This window comes from Chenopodium quinoa, unplaced genomic scaffold (assembly GCF_001683475.1).
Source record: "Chenopodium quinoa cultivar QQ74 unplaced genomic scaffold, ASM168347v1, whole genome shotgun sequence".
NCBI lineage: Eukaryota > Viridiplantae > Streptophyta > Magnoliopsida > Caryophyllales > Amaranthaceae > Chenopodium > Chenopodium quinoa.
The window spans coordinates 594156-613686 of record NW_018744080.1 but is presented as its reverse complement, the minus strand read 5'-3'; the positions used below and the strand labels follow the sequence as shown (position 1 = coordinate 613686).

The 19531-nt window shown below is 35.8% G+C and overlaps 1 protein-coding gene across 3 annotated transcripts; it reads left to right on the top strand.

Moving 5' to 3' along the window:
- Positions 1-1210: 1210 nt before the first annotated feature.
- Positions 1211-19531, top strand: LOC110691400 (telomere repeat-binding factor 1-like). Of its 3 annotated transcripts, none has more exons than XM_021868327.1 (7): positions 1211-1460; positions 1856-2010; positions 2320-2546; positions 2687-2771; positions 16680-16763; positions 18239-18583; positions 19152-19531. In XM_021868327.1, the coding sequence occupies exons 2-7, from the start codon at positions 1861-1863 to the stop codon at positions 19164-19166; spliced, it is 906 nt and encodes a 301-aa protein (XP_021724019.1). In that variant the 5' UTR covers positions 1211-1460; positions 1856-1860; the 3' UTR covers positions 19167-19531. The 3 variants fall into 3 exon arrangements, with proteins under 3 accessions (XP_021724019.1, XP_021724017.1, XP_021724018.1); XM_021868326.1 differs by having other exon boundaries at positions 1213-1460; positions 18239-18586; XM_021868325.1 differs by lacking the exon at positions 19152-19531 and having other exon boundaries at positions 18239-19017.

Sequence of the window (19531 nt, the reverse complement as noted above, 5' to 3'; positions counted from 1 at the left end):
TGAGAGAATTTTTATATGAAATTATATTATTAATTTACTATTTTTTGTATAAAGGTGATAGAATGCAAGTTATTACTTTGTATAATTAAATTGTCTTTATTACACAAGTTACAACCTCATTTGGTAGATTAATATATAAGGTTTGTTTTGGTTTAGTTTCGTGTTAATGATAACTGGTTTGAAAGTACCTTGATCCAAACCTAGCTTGTAATAAAACTAGTAAAAAATCAATCCTAATCTAATATTTTTATCAATGTTTTTTAAAAGGTAAGAGAAAGACCCTGACAATACCTCAACCCTCACGATTTTTTTTGGTTAGGTATTTACGATTAAAATCATGGTTAGAAGGTGTAATCTTTCTCACTACATCATGCTTAGTTTGATAGCTTTTATAAATAAATAAGTTAACCCTTTAACCTAAATCATACAAAGGAGTGCTACCATTAAAAAGAGTGATAAATAGCTCAAGTGATTAGAACATTTTTCCTGGATTCAAGGAATTTTGGAATCGGTTCTCATCAATTGTCGCCCTTGTGGCTCGCTAAAAACCAAAAAAAGGTAAAGTAATAAAAAAATATATCAAGAAATCAAATACAAATTTATATAAAAAAAATGTGCATGATTTGAGTTATAATTTGCAATTTTTTTAAAGGCATGATTTGTGGAACTTCTTTGATATGTTTTTTTTGCTACTATCTCAATCCATTCTTTGTAATCTTTTTTAACAAGTCATTTTTTAAGAAGAAATCTGAACATAAAAGCGCATTCCCAACTTTTTTTTTTCCTGTGTTTATACAAGTTTCTCTTTATAAAGCTCCATATGTACTTGCTTTATTTATTTATTTATTTATTTATTTATTTATTTATTATTATTTCTCTCTTATTTTCTCGATCTCACGTGAAAAATAATCTAAAATTATCCCCAATAGAAAACTTTTAACATTTCTAATTATTTGTTGAAGCAATAATAATTCAGTAAAATCTTTGTGTTACATAGATCCTAAACTAGTTCTATATATTGTTTCCATTACGACAATTATCAAATAACAATTTTTGCTAATTAGATTGTTTTCTTTTTCCAAACATTTACCTTTTGTAAATCCAGTGAAAGGTAATAATTAAACTCCTAAATTTTCATACTTCAAACGGCAATTTCCTTACAAATTTTGTAAAAAGGTAAAACCTAATAAAACTACAACGATAATTTATAACTATTACGAACTTAACATTCCTTCGCGAACTGGCTTAAGAAAAGAAAAATATAACAAAAGCTATTTCATGATTCATCATAATCCATTTTTCTCCTCTATATCAAATTCAAGTCTTAAAACACATTGTCTGCATTTGCCACCTTCCTAAGTTCTTACTGCAAATTCATCCTCCCAAAATACCGATTATATCCCTACCCTTCTGCCCTTCTTGTCGTCTCTACATGCGTGAACCCTAATCTCAATCTTTTGGTATATCTCTTTGTCTCAATCTTCTGATTATTGTTAATTTGTTGATTTTTGTTACATTTTCATGTTTTATCATTTGGGAATTTGTCAATTTCTTTCCTTGTTTTTGTAATTTGAAATATTCGTATGTTTGTGTATTAGGGTTTCATGAATTGGTAATTGATTTAGATTTTCCCTGTAATTTCTTTATTTTTTTTGTTAATTAGATTTTATTTTTTTTGTTTTTATGTGGGTTTGAAAAAGCGAGTGTATAAATTGCCAAATTGGGTATTTGGATGATAGTGTGATTATTTGTTTTTGGTTGTTGCTGAAGAATTTGTGTCAATTGTAATTCTATGATATTATTTGGGGCATTTTTTTTGGGTGAGGAACTGATCACACATAATGTACTGTGTCAGTGACAATGGGTGCTCCGAAGCAGAAGTGGACTGCGGAAGAAGAAGCGGCCCTTAAAGCCGGGGTTCTTAAACACGGGGCCGGGAAGTGGCGCACTATACTTAAAGACCCTGAATTTAGTGGAGTGTTGTATTTACGATCGAATGTGGATCTGAAGGTACTGCAATTCTTCGTTATACGAGGATTTGATTTCACCTGTGTTTGCTTGAAATTGCTAGGATTTTGGCATTTAGGAAAGTGTACATGTTAAAAGGTCAAATTCTGTTATATTCTAGAGCCTTTCATATATTTTTTAATCTAGATTGGAGTGTATTAGTTTATTACTGAATAATTGAGTTGTTTTTTTGGAGGTCTTTCATATATAGTTAGGGCTGTTGTTTTTATTAGTGAATTGGTTTGAGCTGTAATTTTAAATGCGGTGCTGGTAACGTCCTTGTGCTAAGGCTTTTCACGGTTGGTTGATTAGGACAAGTGGAGAAACATGAGTGTAATGACAACTGGATTTGGGTCCAGGGAGAAGTCAAAAGTCGCTCTTAAAAGAGTTCCAATGCATTCATCTCCTGTTAAGCAAGAAGAGAACACTACTAGTGTTAGTGATCTTCAAAGTGATGAAGAGATGCCAGACGTCAAGAATGTTGCTACTTCAAGTGCACCTGTCGAGATATCAACTGCCCCCAAAAGATCCATTGTGAGGTAAGATATTCACTATGTTGATTTGTGTTAGATACTTGAATCCCATTGCTATACTGTTGTAAACTGTGGAGAAGTTTTAAGTTGTTATGTTCCTCAACGTATTTAGTAATGCCACTATCAATTCTTTTGGGTATATGTAGGTTGGACAATTTGATACTGGAAGCTATAACCAATTTGAAGGAATCTGGTGGTTCTAACAAAACTGCTATTGCTTCATACATAGAGGTAAACTGTCAATTGGTTTTCAGGGAACATACATGAACCATTAAAATGCAAAGTACTGGAAAATTTACTTATCAAGTGTTGGATTAAGAGCTTTTTTTTTCAAGCATTTGTTTGAAGAAGAATAGTTTGTATGATTTATTGTGTACGCCAGTGATTCCATTTCATGTCATTGCTTACTTGCCTGAACATATACTTCCTTCGTTTTTCATTTATTGCACCATGCCAATGCATTACTTTTATTATTAATATCTTTGATATTTGAAAAGTAGATTTTGAGGTGTATCTAAGTAGGTTCCACGTAATTATGTTTTTCCTTTTAGATAAATCACAAAAGATGGTCAAATAAGATTATGTGAATGGGGTAAAAGTCTTTCTAGTGCAATATAAGAATAACGGAGGAAGTAGTACATTTGGTTTTTGTTTTTAAAATGGATTCTTTATGGTAGTACTGGTAGATGACTCCCAACAAAATTCAACAAAATGATACCATTTTGGAGTTATGCAATAAGTTTTTTTTATAGTAAGCAAGTAAGCAGCCGGAGATAAATTAAATAGACGGCTTAAATATTTAGCAACAAGGATTTGATATTGATTTCCCAAGCTATTAAAATGACCATGGTTTTTAGGATATCTTGGCTAACTTAGAAAGAAAAACACGATGGTGAGTCGTGATTAGAGATAGTAAATGTCGTGTAAATTTTGATCTACGTTAGTCAAGCAACATGCTCACGGAATATTATCGAGCTTGCTAAGAATCTAAGATGATACTTTTTTTGTTTATATTTACTTGACTAACATTCCTAAAATGGAAATGTCATATTACTTGACCTATAGTATATTTAGTAAGTTTTTGGTAGACAAATTTTCTAAAATATCCTTATAAAGTGCATGTGAAGACAACTTTTGAGGCTAATAAGGTGAACCATGTGCACCAAATACAATTTCTCTCTCCTCTTCTTAAATATTTTGCCAAAGGCTATGGGTAAGTAAATAGAAATGAAGGAAGTGTATGTTATACTCTCTTTGTTGCTAAATAAAAGTCTCATTTTCCTTTTGCATACAAAGTTAGGGCAGGTGAATAAAAAATATCAAAGTTGGTAAGTAAAAAGGTTATAGTGCAATTTGGCTAATTAAAAGTCAAGAAGAACATATGACAATGGTTATTTAAAGTGAATAAAAAATAGATTAAGGTGAAAAGTGAGACCCCCCCCCCCCCCTGTTTTTTTTCTTGGACAAGTTTTTTTTTTTTTGGGTGAAATGATTCTTGCTTCCCTTGGAAGGGTGATTAAGTGTTTTCAATAAGGGTTGACTCATGCTTGCCTTCTTTCTAGGCTTAGGACCACCTCACCTTTAGCCTTATAAAGTTTTAAAAATTTATTTATTCGATGATATGACTTTGTGCATAAAGCTTAAAGTTAATTGGAAAAGCTTAGATAGCGATATTGTACTTAGTCAAAAGTGGACAAAACTTTAAGGTACCGTTACATTTGTCTAACTTGTTTGTGGCATTAAGACGGTTTGAGCCCAATGTTACATTAACACGATTATGAGGTTCACTTGTCAAATAGCAGTGTTAGGTACTATTGTCCTAGTTTTTGGTCACAGATAAGGACATAATGTGATTTGTGCTTTATTTTTTAGGGTTAGGGGGTGGATCCTTGTTATTGTTATTATGAAGATCTCTACCCTTTTCCCTTTCCATTATCTTAGCTTATAGCAGTTGTATTGCTTGCCTTATATAAGACTTATTTATCTTCACTTATCAATGCAATAATGTAAACACAATTCTATTTTATTATTTATAATTTTATAGGTGTGGTGTTTTTTGCTGGTACTTTCTCAAAATATAACAAAAAACCCCTATGGATACCATGATTAAATTATTGAAGTGAAATACTTTTACTTGTTTTATTAATAAAGACTAGTGTTTATGCATGTGATGCATGCTTAATAATTTATATAAAAATTATGATTTTATAAAGTCATATGGTCGGGGACCAACTGCGTGCTCCTTATCCCATTTGCCTAGTTGCTGTGATAATATTTCACTTTAATACTTAGTTGGCCATCCACCCCTATAATTGTTGTTGATAAGTCTCAGAAGATGGAAAAAATTTCCCGCTGATTCCATCTTGTTCAAGATATAGCAAGTAAAATAGCTTGACATGTTTTAAAGACAAACCCTTTAACCAAATGCTTTGTAGAGGAGAGACATGCTACTCCTTTTGTTGCAGTGGTTATAAAGGCATTAATGGGAATATTGGAGGGAGGATAGTGTGGGTGTAAGGTGTCTTCAGGTTTAGACTGATTGAGTGGTTAAAGGAGGGGAATGGTGGAACTCCATGGCTAGCCAAGAGATTTATCTTTGGATAGTGTTTGAGTTGGTGTTATATCTGTTGAATTATCTCATTCCTCCTTTCCCGATGAAATTAAGGGATAGGTTTGAGAGATTTCGAGGTGGAATTGGTCCAAGTATATTGGGGAATGATGTGATGGTTGCATTTTTTTTTAAGGCCCTTATACAATTACTTAGGACATATGGTGGGTCATCCCTACAAAATGGATAGAATTCTCAAAGTAGAAGTAGGAGTTGGATTCCTTCGCCAGAGAGGATTGATTTGGTAGGGATTGCAAATTGAATGGCTTGCCATGGGAAGAAAACTATTATTGGCATATAAGATACCGTCCATATGATGGACCAATCCCATTAGGGTGAAGATAGGTCGGATTTGATCCATAAATCATGGAGGAGGTAAATGGAAACACCAGATGCATAGCAACATATGAGCTAATCGAAGAAAGATGGAAATATTTTGTTTAAAAGGATCCAAGGTAATATATTTGGGGGATGAAGGAGGGTAAAAGATAAGAAATTTCAATTGCCATGGAGTTTGATTTGAGACGTTTTTTTGTAGCCACATGCCCAACATTTCTTAGAGGCCTAAATGGGGTCCATGGGTGTCATTTTCAATGGTCCAAGCAACAATAGATGAAAAAATATGGACCAAAGGAGACTGGAGTGTCATCTTCCATGGTCCAAGGAGCAGTAGATGAAAAAGTCTAATGCTTTCCCAAAGTTTTGCCAAACATAGGAACCTAAAGAAGTTTTTTTTTTTTTTTTTTTGGAATGGTTCTGTTCCTAATGCAATACAATATTGTAGGAATTTCCATCCTAGTTTTACCATAGAGATCTTTTTAGAAATGGTGTTTGATTTTATCCCTAATTTCCCCATGCTCTTTGGTCCACATTTATATTCCAAGAGACCATACAAGTTTTCCGTTATATATATATTTTTTCTTATTTGATCTCCAAATAATATCTTTAGAAATTTTATGAAGGGATAAAGGATAGCCTTAGGAAAAGGATATGTTGCATAGTATAAAGAGAGAGAGTTTTTAAAAAAATAAAAAAAAGAGATAAAGTTTAGTTTGGATTTGATTAGCAAGTCTTCCAGCTTTGGAAGATATTTTGTCTTCCATTTGGAAAGTCTGGATTGCACTTTCTATATAACTCCATTGATTTAGCAGTCTTCTATCGAAGGATACCAAATAGGTGCTATGGTCGCTAGAATATATTGATAGGCTGATTGGTAAATAGATTTTGCTTTTGGATGGCTCATTTTGAGACTAGAGGATGAATGGAGAGTGATGAGTGTGGATTGAATGACTTGAGTAGTGTATGGTGAAGCGTCTCCAAACAGCAAAATGTCATCAACAAAAAGCAAATGAAGTATTTGGAGGGATGATATGGGAAGGGAAAAAGGGTCCATTAACCTTTGAAGCACGAGTAATTAATCATTTTAAAGAATAGCTCCATGCAAAGGATGAAGAGATATGGGTTGTCTAATTTCCCTTGAGGGCTTGAAGGTGGACTTAAGTTCCCTCTGAAAATGAAAGATATGGAGTTACTAGAGATGTAACTCATTATTATCTTGATGGTGTTGGCATTAACCCATAGTGGCATAAGACTTTGTTAATGAAATCCCAAGCAATCATAATCTTTTTCTAGGTTAATTGTGATTGCAAACTAACTTCACTTTCCTTTCACTCTCATGGAGTTGAGAATTTAAGAGATAGTAGTTTACCTTAGTTCCTCTCTCAGAAGCTATTCTTACTTGGATAAAACATGGAGTGAAGCATGGATCTAATTCTTTTTGAGATGATTTTGTAAGAAGTTATGCTATTCTTATGATTGTATGTTGATTATTAGGATTGGACCAGGTTTGGATAATGTAGAGGATTTCGGAATAAAGGTCATCATTGAATGATTCTGGAAAAAGAGACTATGGAACCCATCCCAGCAAGCTTTAAAGGGTCCAATTGAGAAGACGGAAGGCGTGACTTTTCTAAGAAATGCATTTTGACTAGGTTTTTTTTTCAACCTAATCAGGGAATCCTAGGCATAAATGACCTTTTAGTAGAAAATAAGTTTTGGAGTTATTGGTGATGTGGGATTGCAGTTGGATAGTGTTGAATTGTCTCCCTGTCCCCATTTGGTTATTTTTGCCATTTGCAATTTGGACACCAATGTTATATTCCTCCTTCCTCCCTTCACTTATATACTAGGGTTGAATAAGCCTTAAATAAAGCAAGCATTACAATTTATTTAAGCAATATAATGGAAGGAATGTCGGCTAAAATAATGACCTACTTATTTACACAACTTACTCTTGACAAATAAGAAGACATTCTAGGATTTTAAACAAGATCCCCACTAATGATAAATGCTTAAATATAGGAAAGTCAAATAATTAACATCAAATTACTTAGTCATCCAACATTTCGTACTCAGGTACGTACAATCTTAAGAGAGGCCCCTACTCGTCTCTAAGATGTATCTTGCTTGAATTTATATTGATAGTGGTAGCTTTCAGGTTTGTTTTTCTAAGATTAAGATGATGATGCACTTGATACGATGCTGATGAGGGTTTAGCACATTAGCATAGCTGATTTCATTTAGTGGCATTTAACTTACTTTGGCTTGTGTATTATCCCAAGGAGACCATGCCAAACAAATGAAGAATTCTAGTTTGGAATTCTAAAAATAGAAGGGGGGGGGGTGAGTCTGTTGTGATCAAGACTCATTTTACACAATACCGTATCTAGTGTATAAAAAAGTTGCGCGCTGAGGCGATAAGGGATATGCAACGCCTTAGTGCGCCTAAGGCGCGCCTTAGTGTGCCTCATTGAAGTGAGGCGCACTATATAAATACTTGAAAAAATTTGGTGAATTTTGCTTCAGGTGCGCCTAATCAAAATCGCCTCGCCAGGCCCAAAAAAAGCGCTTACCCCCTATCGCCTTGCACCTCAGCGCCTAGGCGCGCTTTTTCAAACACAGAATCGTATCGGATAAATCCATAAAGGGTTGCATTAGGTAGCTACTGACTTGAGTGGATTTTTTATTTTTTTTTATTTTTTTATTTTTTATTTTTAAATCTCATCTTTATAATAATTTTTGTTGAAGCTTTCCAAATTATATCTAAGTTTGGATTTTTCATATATTGTATGACAGTGTGTGCCTGTGTGGTAGAGGTTTGAAAAAGGAGCAAAGGCTAGACTTGGGATGGAGATGCTTTCGTTGTGCTTAAAATCATTAACAGTTTTTTTGGTAACCTAATCAAGGATATGCTTTTTCTTAATGGATGTAGCAATTATTAGGATGATGCAATATATTAAAAGGCTCAACACACTCCAAGGCATTTCAGAGTTCCTTGCACCTAAAGCACGCCTTATTATGCCGTATTGAAATATACTTCCTCCGTTTCTATTTAGTTGACGCGTTTGATTTAGGCACATATATTAAGGAGAGAGAGAGAGTGAGAGAGAATGAAAAGTAAGTGGGGTAACTTGTTAATGCAAGGTAAAAAAATTACTTAAAAGGAATCGTGTCAACTAAAAAAAACATCCTAAAAAGGAATACGTGTTAACTAAAAAGAAACGGAGGTAGTATAATAAACAACAAGAAAAACAGCTTTGTGTGCCTCACGCTACGCCTCATCGAAATTGCCTCACCTATAGACCAAAAACAGCACATGACCCCTATGTTGTGCGTCTAGGACTAGGCCGCCTTTTCAAACTCTAGGAAGATGATGCAGGGATGCATAGGCATTAGCTAGCTATTTACTTAAGTGGAAGGTTTTTTTAATCTCATTTATTAAAATGAATTTTTGTTGGAGCTCTTAGATCGCTTGATGATCTTTGGTTGAGGTTTGAAAAGGGGGCAAGGCTAGGCTTTTAACATAAATGCTTTGTTGTGCTTAACTATAATCAAAGCATTCCGGTAACCTAGACAAGTGCTTTTGCTTGGAGGATGCCAATTAATACGAAGGTGATGCAAGGACATATAAGCATTAGGTAGTTATGCACTAGAGTGGAAGTTTTTTCATCTCATTTTTGTAGTGAATCAATGATGGAGCTTTTTGAATTTCTCAGGTTAGGATTCCTCATACTTCGTATTTGTGTATCGTTTGATCTTTGGTTGAGGTTTGAAAAAAGGGACAAAGGCTAGGCTTTTAACATAAATGCTTTTGTTGTGCTTAAAAGCTATAACAGCAGTCCGGTTTCCTAGTCAAGGATGTGCTATGGCTTGGAGGATATAGCAGTTACCAGGAAGATGGTGCAGGGACAGACGGACTTGGGTTGGATGATATAGCTTACTCAATGGAGTTGGATTTGTAGGCAGCTTATGTGTTTAAGGAGGTGAAGTACATAGTGATAATGAATTTTGGGTCAGTAGCGGACACTCATCTGTTGTTTCTGATTGCTGCCACAGAACTGCATGGTAGATTTATACTAAGAACTTTATTACTTGATATTTTGGTGAAAGATAGAGCAATGGAATTCAGAGGCAACTTAAAGGGCTGAGTATAAAAATGGTATGTTGATAAGGATGCTAACATAGTAATCTATCTGAGATGGTTTTTCTTTCTATTTCTTGTGGTTCTGCTGGAAAGATCTTTTCAGTTATGTGCTGGGGACAATAAGCATCTATGAAATTGAACAAGCAATTTACTATGTAGCTGGACTAAGGCATATGATCAATGAAGATGGATGCTGGTTAAGAGCTTCTTGGGTAAGGTCCATATTGATGTATTTATACAGGAACTATTAATGGCTGTGGGGTTTCTATCTTGAAGAGAAGTGCATCATAAAATTTTCACATATTTTTAACTAAGAGGTAGCGTTGAGTTAAAACAACAAATGAATTTAGTAGTGGCTTTTTTTTTATTTCCGGGAGCACATGTTTAAAAAGTTGTACGGGAGTAATGGTGCATGCACCCCTTTTTTGTTTGTCGTTCCTATTTCATCCAAGATGGGGCATTGCAATCGTTTTTTTTGAAATGTGCTTCTTTGTCTATTTTGCTGTATAACATTAGCAACATCAATGAAGGCGTGTTAAATAAATAATTTGTCGCGATCTTACTATTTGAACCTATGAATGATTTTGAATATTCTCACAATGCAATTGATAATAGCTGAAAACAACCACATAGCAAAGAATGTGGAAACTGGGAAGTAATGGCCCACACTATTTCTTCTGCTAAGAAGTCACTAATTGTAGGCATAAAACAAGTTTTAAAATCCACACCAAGTACATCTAAAACAATTATTATAGAAAGCCTAAACACCATCTACACCATTATTGCAGCTAATCATACTATAGGAGCAAGACTCTCGAATCTTGTGCTTCAATGGTTACAATCCACTCACTTTTGAAGTAAGAGGGTGGATTGAGCTATGTGTCCATAATAGATGTGGGATTAGCTTCAAATTTTTTCAAGTTTATGGATTTTTAAAATTTTAGTTTAGGAAGTATAACGTTATTGAGCTAGTAGTAATTCTATGTACGAGGTCTAATTCTGGTAGTTAGACTTATTTTAAGGATTAACTAGTAAGTAGTGGGTTAATTTATAGCCCTGTTATTGGGAGAGATAGAGGGCCATTACTAATGCAGTAATATTATCTTGGTTTATTGTCAAGGGATTGTTTCTTAGCTAATATAAATTGAGTTTGTTAGCCTATGTAAGGTCATATGTTAGTTAATAACTTTTTATGGTGACAATTGGCATTTTGTTCAACAAAGGTGTTTGTTCTTATGTTTGTTGGTATATAAGCTTGCCACTTGATAACCTAATGCCAGTCTGGAAACATGGGCCACTAACTTACACCACTTCTCCAACTAAATACAATATTCACTATAGAATACACAAACTTCTACTAATGAATCCTGAAACAAAAAATAATACGTAGTATTTGAAATCAATTTAAAATAGATGTGAATATATAACTTCTGAATTTTGTTTGTTTTGTTTTACCACTAATCATCCTATTCGATAAGGTTTGTTTTCACTATTCTACATGAAATGGCACCGGCAAAAGGATGTTCGTAACTAGAAACATTGTCTGAAGTTAAACAATATTTAGACTTAGACTTTAGTTTTTAAAAAATAATTACCGAAAGAATACACTCAAATGGTGCGGGAAGCACTTTACTAAGGCTTTTAAACCTTGTCCCTATTGAACCAGCCTAGCTTCCAACTCCATTACTCAGCAAGTTTTTAACCTATTTTATTCAAGTTAATCTCGCACAAGATATCTTATATTTTCATGGTTGCAATCACGAGGACGTTCCGTTTTTGACTAACTTGCCAACTGTTGTCCCTGGCAAGACTAAACCCAAAAGCCTTTCAACAAGTTTTTTCTGTTTTTGAAAATGTAAATAAATTAGTTTACACCAGCTATGAAGTATTTGCACCGATGCTAGCAAATAGGATGATCAGAGAATCAAGGCCACGATCCTCTTGATTGTGACTTGTCATCACAAGCATCGAGGCAACATTGCTCAACTACGTTTACTTTATCGAAAATTTAGATGGAGTTCATGTTTCAACCGCAAACATGGAAATAAAAGAAATCTTTTGTGGGGTTGACTTGAATAAAATAAGTTGATAACTTGTTGAGTAGTGGAGTTGGAAGATTGGCTAGTTCATTAGGTACAAGGTTTAATAGCATTAGTAAAGTGCTTTTTGCACCATTTGAATGTATTCTTTCGGTAATTTTTGTTACAAAACTAGAGTTTGAGTCTAAATATTTTTTAATTTTAGATGATGTTTCTAGTTTCGAACATCCTTTTGACAGTAAAGAATAGTGAACCCAAACCTTATTAATTAGGATGATTAGCCGCAAAGTTTCAAAAGGATATGCATAATTTTAGATGATGTTTCCGTGATCCCTACACGTGACCTTCGTTGTTTGCTCGACCACTGTTTCCCTCTCTTTTGGGAGGTTCTCTTTTGTTTTTTTGGGCTCGTCGCTCTTTGCTTTGAACCGGGTGTCCGATTTGGCGGGGGTGTATCTTGGATGTTGCCGAATCACTGGGCTTCATCTCCCGATTTTAGGTGTCTCTGGCGCAAGCTTGTTTCTTTGATGTCGCCTTCTTCTTTAGCTCAATCATTCGCATTGTCGATATCTAGGGGTGAAAGTAATTTGGATTAAAACCGAACCAAACCGAAAACTAAACCGAATTAGTAATTCGGTTTGGATTTTTTTTTAATTCGGATTGGAAAAATTTAAAAATATGGATGACGGATTGGATTTGGTTTGGGGTTTAAAAAAACCGAAAACCGAATTTCGACCCAATACTTTAAGCCCATTTTCTTTTTCAAAGTATCCAACCACTTTCCCCTTTCATATATAAACTTAAAAAAAGAACCTAGTTCTCAATTCTCCTCTCTCAATATCTTACTCTCTCACAAAGAATGTAGTTAACAAGAAATGATTGTAGGAATTTTTAGGGTAAAGTTCGAGTTTCGGATTTGAATGTTGCAAAAGAAGGGAACAAATTTCGGTTTGGATTGGATTCTAATTTGAAAAGCCAAATTAATTCGGTTTGGATTGGATTAGATTAAATCTTAATTCGGTTTAGATTCGGATTGAGATTTCCGAAATCGAATTAATTCGGATTGGATTTGGTTTTGGCTATAATCCTAACCGCAAACCGAACTTTCACCCCTATCGATAGGTATCGGACTTTTGGTTCTTTTGGGCAATCATTCTCATGGAGCTCATCCTGTAGATCGTATCTCTTTCTCTTGCACGGATATGGATGACAATCTCTTTAGGATCTTGTTAAGCTTTTCTATATGCTCGCACTCCCACCATTTGTGTGGGCCTCGACAAAGTATGCAATTCGGCATTCTAGTCTTTGCCGAGGATGTGCTGGCCTTAGTTTTTGGAGTTGTGGGAAGGGGTTGATGTTGATCTGTGTTCGACGTTGATCTCTGCCCATCACCTCTTCCACTTCTTCTCTGATATGTATTGACAGTGTTGACGATACTCGCGAGCCATTCTGGAGAGCTTGGAGCCGGGCTATTGGAGCGTGTTGACGTCCCACTTGAATTATTCTTGGATTGACGACCCTTTTCGCCTGAGTAGTCCATCAATCTCGAACACACGATCTATCTCGTTCATGTCTGTGATGTCCAACATTGTCGCCAAGTATTCCTTCACATTGTCGCGAAGAGAGCCCTTCTGGCGGCAACTTCGTCCGAGCAACGTAGTCTGTGTTGTCCGGGTAGAATTGTTCTTTGAGTTCCTCTTTGAACTCTTCCCATGTATCGATCTTTGTCCTTCTTACTTCGACGTCAGTGTGCTTGGTGCGCCACCAAAGCTTGGCATCTTCGGACAAGTACATGATGGCAGTATCCACCTTGTGATCGTGACTTAATTGACATATTCGGAAATACTGCTACATTATGCCGCACATTTGGGCGGCTTTATCTTCGCCGCACCAATACCAAGTGTGTTGCCCCCAGCGCGTATCATAGCACATTTCTCAAGTGCTTCATCGGCTTGTCCTCGAATAAATTGCAACGGTTCACGGAGAGCATCTTTATCTTCCATCAAGTTTACAATTTGATCGGCTTGCTCGTGTACAATGACTTGCAGCTGGGACCATTCGTCCGCTTTCGTCTCGAGCCAACCAAGTCTTTCCTCTTCGAATTCCATTTTGTGTAGCCCTCCTTGGTGCCTACACGGGTTGCTTGCGACGATGTTTGAACTTCATACCAATTGTCATGGTTCAAGAGTTTTTAGCGCCGAAATGTGCGGCATGCTTTAACGTTTTGGCGGCAAGAATGTAAGCCTTGAGCGGAAGAGGGGCTTGTGAGCACAAAGCAACACAAACGTGCAATTAAATCACAGGAGCACTCTCGTGTATTTGGGCGACAGAGTGCGAGTGGTCAGGGCTTGTGACGGTCGATACTTCAAGGCGGGCACAAGCGGGTCCGAACCACGAGGTCTTAGAGCGTTAAGTTGGTTTGGAGGGGAGCTATTATGCAAGTAAGACACAATATCTATAAACGTTTAATAACAAACAAGCATAAAAGCAAGACAACACTTGGTAGAAGGCTTAAGATTTCATTAATCATTCACCCTCTAAAGAGCTTTAATTTGATTACAAAGAGAATCCCTAGTGAACATTGAATTGATAGTAACACTATAATGGGACCTCAAGCTTAGAAAACATAAAGTAAAATCGAAGGAAGCATCTAAAGGGAATCCAATACATCAAATGGAGTCGGATTCTAACACATGGTTTAAAGCCATTTTGGAGAGTTGTGAGTTAAACTTACTATTGAAGATTGATAACTTTAAGCTATCAAACTTATCATTTGTAAACCTTTTGCCATTTTCAATCAATATTCAAGTTTCATAATTATAAATCAGAAAATCAGTTCATCGAACTTGGTATTAGAGCGGTGGTCTTGTGACTGCTGGCGTTGAAAACTACCTCTTCAGAAAAGAAAAAAAAAATTTGCAGTTTGCGAGAACAGATGTAGCACATCTCATGAGTCAATGGATTCAAGAGGGATTCGAACACCTTTAGGATTTCACGCATAAGGGAGCTAAGAACTTCGGATCTCAAGGAGGAGCACAAAACAAGACAAGAGCTTCAACTTCTAGAGTATAATGGAATAAATTTGGATGATTGGATTCTTCAACTAGAGGATTCCTTCAAATTTTTCCAGTTAAATTAGGAGGTGAAATTGAAGCTTGCCATCATTGGGCTTAGCAACAAAGCATTGTAGGGGTTTAAATGTGAACACAGGTGGCTACCAATACGGGAGTGGCAAATTCTGAAGGTAGTCTTGGTGAGTCGTTGCGGCTCGTCATCATCGTGGCAGGAGCAACAAACTCCAACACAATCAATCGAAGAGGAAACAAAGGTGTCATCTCACAGATTCTCAACTCAAATGAGGTAGAGGATGTCATGAAGAGAACCATTGGAAATGTTCAAAGAGATTTGGACAAAATTACTAACAAAGCCTCTTCTCCGATGAAGACGAAGGAAGAAGACTATCATACTTTTCTCCAGCAAAGGATGGTGAACACAATCTGCAAGTTTTGCCTTGTTTGGACGCCTTACATCACCCAAAACCTGCAAGCCCTACATTTTGCAACAAAGTTTGCAAGTTTTGCCTTGTTTTGGACGCCTTACATCACCCAAAACCTGCAAGCCCTTCATTTTACAACAAAGTTTGCAAGTTTTGCCTTGTTTTGGACGCCTTGAGTGGTGGCTTGATGACAGACCTTCAGTACCGAGCTATAGCATCTGATTATTATCCACCTTGAGGACGTTAGTAATGAGCTGACTTAGGGGAGGATATTATGGGTAGTTTAGTACGTTGATAGTTATCAAATGTAGTATGGGCAATTTGGGAAATCTAGTATTATTAGGTTAGTAGTTTGTAACCTTAGTATAAATAGAGAGAGGGAGGAAAGAAGAAGGTGGGCAAAAATTTGTCAGGGAAACCTAGAGAGAGTCATGGCCTAAAGCCGTTTTTGGAGAGTTGTGAGCTAAATTCACTATTGAAGATTGATAGCCTTAAGCTATTAAACCTATCCTTTGTAAACCTTTTGTCATTTTCAATCAATATTCAAGCTTTAATCTTTATTTACTAGCAATATTTAATCAGAATTATAAATCAGAAAATAAATTCATCACAACGTGAAAAAACCCAAATAGGCCACTAAATAAGGGATGGAGAGAGTAGCATTCAAGCAAAAAATAAAATAAAGTGTCCCTAACTCACCAATAGAATCCGAAATTTCTATCATCACAACCTTACTAACCATGCGGTCTTTGGTTACAATGGCATTGCTGCCACTGTTGTGTTCATGTCTTCAGATTTTTTTTTTTTTCCCCTTCTCATTTTAGATCAGACAGTAGAGTGGTGGGAAAGGATGTTGGGGAATTTAAAAGTATGTGGTGTTGTTATTTTCCCTTCACCATTCATGGTGGTTGCTGGTGTAGGACTGCCTATCATGTAGGGTTGGGTTGGTGGTGGTAGCCATTGGTAGGAGACAGTGGGTTTACATGGTTGAGTGATAAAATGACAAATTGTGATGCCAGTGAGGAGCAAGAATTATTGAATAGGGGGTTCATTTTAGATGGAAATGGACTTACCTATTTTAAAAAAATATGGAGGGGTGGACCATGAGCATTTAACTGCTCATGAAGGATTATGGCTGTGTATGCCTGACACCCCTATAACCCTATCCTTGACCCCTCAGTTGTAAGCCCTGTGGGACTGTGTGTGGCACTAAGTTAGTTAGTATTTTTATGAGTATTATCAAAATGGTTATGGAAACATACAGAAATTTCTAAATTCAAGGGCCTAAGTTTAAATCAACAGAAATGCAAAAAGTTCCATCATTAATATACATTATGTGCAGCTGAAATATGATACGTGTTTGCATTTTACTGCTACTTGAAGGCTTTTGTCACTTTCTTGGTGTGGTGAATGTTTTCCAATTCATGTGTCTTTTTTTTTTCGTTAGAAACCATCTTCAGTTTTCCACCTTCAAATTACAAGCTCTAATAATTATTGTTTAACATATATGTAGGATCAATATTGGGCACCTCCAGATTTCAAACGAGTATTGTCTTCAAAACTAAAGTTTTTGACATCAAGTGGAAAGCTCATCAAGGTAAATTAATATTGCATTTACTACAGAGCCCAATTTAGTTGGATAACAAAAGCAGTGCATTCCATGTATTGCTTTATACGAAGTATGTTTGACTAACTTTGATCTTGTTTCTCTGTTCATATAATTGATCTATTAAGTTCAAAATATGACTGCAATGTCTCCTTAAATGGGTCTTCCTTCAGACGGACAAATATCCACTAATATATCCCTACTTACCCGCCACAGCATTACCCCTTTTAGAGCCCACTAAACCTCATATACTTATTTTTCATTCTCCCATACTCCCATAACCACCCACTGAATTTGCATCTTTATCCACAACTACTTGATTTAAATTTTATTCAATTAAACCTGCGACTAAAACTTTTAAAACTATGAGCAGCAATACCCATTTGTATTTTGGCAAGAATCTCCGGTAAGTGTGGCTCTCTTTTTATTTTTCTCTTAAAATTGGTTCTAACCCTCGTCTTTATGCCTGCCAACCTTCTTTTTTCATCTTCTCTTCACAATAAAATCCAAACATCCAAAAAATGGTGGATGTTTTTGTGAAGAGAAGATGAGAAATGTAGGGTTGGCAGTTATAAAAACAAGGGTTAGAGCAAAATTTAGAAGGAAAAATAAATGTGGGCCCTTCTTACCGGAGATTCTTGCCAGAAATCACAAATAGGTAGTGATACTTAGGCCCTTTTTGGTTGAAGGGATTTGGATGGAAAAGAAAAGAAAGGAAATTATTTTAATCAAATTCCCATATTTGGTTGAATAAATGACATAAAATCTAAAGGAAAGGAAGGGAAGTGGGAGGAAAGTCTCTTAACAAAATTTTGGCTTTTCTTTCCTCCCAAAATTGGAGGAATTTGACTGGAAAGAGAAAAATAAAAGTAATTTCCTTTCTCTTCCCTTCCTTTCCTATTCATCAACCAAATATTGGAAAATAAAATCACTTTCCTTTCCCTTCTTTTCCCTTCCCATCTTTTCTCTTCTTTTCCTTTACTAATATTGAACCAAACAAAGCCTTAAAGTCTTAAAATTTTGGTAGTTTTGTTGAAAAACATTTAAAGCGGGTAGTTGATGACAAAAGTGCATATTTGACATTAAAAAGTTTTTATTTTTAATGCTGCTTAATGTTTGAGAACTGAGCCATCGTACCTCTGAATGTGTAAGCATGTGCTGGTTTAGACATGCTACTGAAAATTATTGGGTTGGAAAGATTTTAATCTGGTTGTCTGACATTTTTTTTATTGTATTGTGCCTTTTTTTTTTTTTCTTATTGTATCGTACCTTTAATATGTATTTCTAAAGGATAGTGAATCCATGGAACTTAAAGTTGTGATGAGATGACAATGAATATTGAGATGTTAGTGTGATTTGGACAAGTATTAGGTATAGACTGCTATCTGTTGGTTTTGTGTCATTTCATCTTTGTTTTTAATTTGAGACGTACCTTGAACTCTTCAATTTTAAGCTACCTCTTTCAGGTTAAACGGAATTACCAAATATCGCCATCCTTTGCATTTCCGGAAAAGAGGAGAAATCTTCCTATGTTGGCTCAAGAAATCAGGCAGGTGAATTTACCCAAAATGGATAGGGATGATCTATCTATGCTTAAATCTCAGATTGATCTAGAGCTTGCTAAGATGAGAAGTATGACCCCACAAGATGCTGCGGCTGCTGCTTCTCGTGCTGTTACTGAGGCTGAAACTGCTTTAGCAGAAGCTGAAGATGCTGAAAGGGAAGCTGATGAAGCAGAAGCAGATGCGGAAGCAGCTCAAGCACTTGCCAATGCAGCAGCAAAGATGCTTAGAGGAAGGAACGCTCCTAAGGTGGTAAGAACTGCCTGCTGAGGAAATCATTTGTCCTCCTTTCATTGTGGAACTCTCACCACTTGTATGTGGAATGTATCAGTTGTGGTCGGTGATATTTCATAAAGCTTACCAATCTGCTGTTGAAACCACATTTGGAGTGTTAAAATAGACTTAAAACTTGGCCACACTAAATGGAGTGAAGATTTTAAGTAGATTTAGTGGTTAATTGAAACTGAAGGCCCCACTTTGTGGAATTTGATTAATAAAGTTCTTCAAACATATTTGGATCCAAATGGTAGAAACTCATGCTTTGAATTAAACAGTTGATGTGATTAATGCTCTGTACTTGACAAAGATGTTTAATAGTAGATTGATTATACCGTCACCATATTTAAAATAAGTAAGGCATTTAGGAAGAATTTATAACTTTATCATTGCTCTCTGTTTTGTTGCCCTAATGCCCCCCATCATTTTATACTTGGGTTAAGGATCATTTTCCTACAGTTGTGGTCTTGTGGATGGTGCTCTCCAAACAATCTGTTTAGTCAGCGCGCTCATAATCCTATGTTTTGCTTCTGGTGTGCAGATGATGCGAGCTTGATAGATGAGTGTTTAAAGACAATTTTTGGCCGCCACCCATGCTTACTATTGTTCCGTTAAGAGAATGAACACTTCCAGCTTATGCTGCCTTGTAAATATGCCTGTAGATGCATTTTTTTGGTCTATCGTTGGAATCTTGGGGGATCTTTGTTTGTAAACATGTACTTTGTAATAGCTCTTCTGCCTTCGTTTTCTCTTGGCTGTTGTAGGCTGTAGTCCAGATGGAAGCAAAATGTAGGTTTTCTGCAGGTCTTGTGGATAGTTGTCCTGCAATTATTTATATACTCAGCTTTTCGAAATATTTGTAAATTGTACATCGTATAACAATACATGAAATATAGGTTTAATCGACTGAAGATTTAGAAC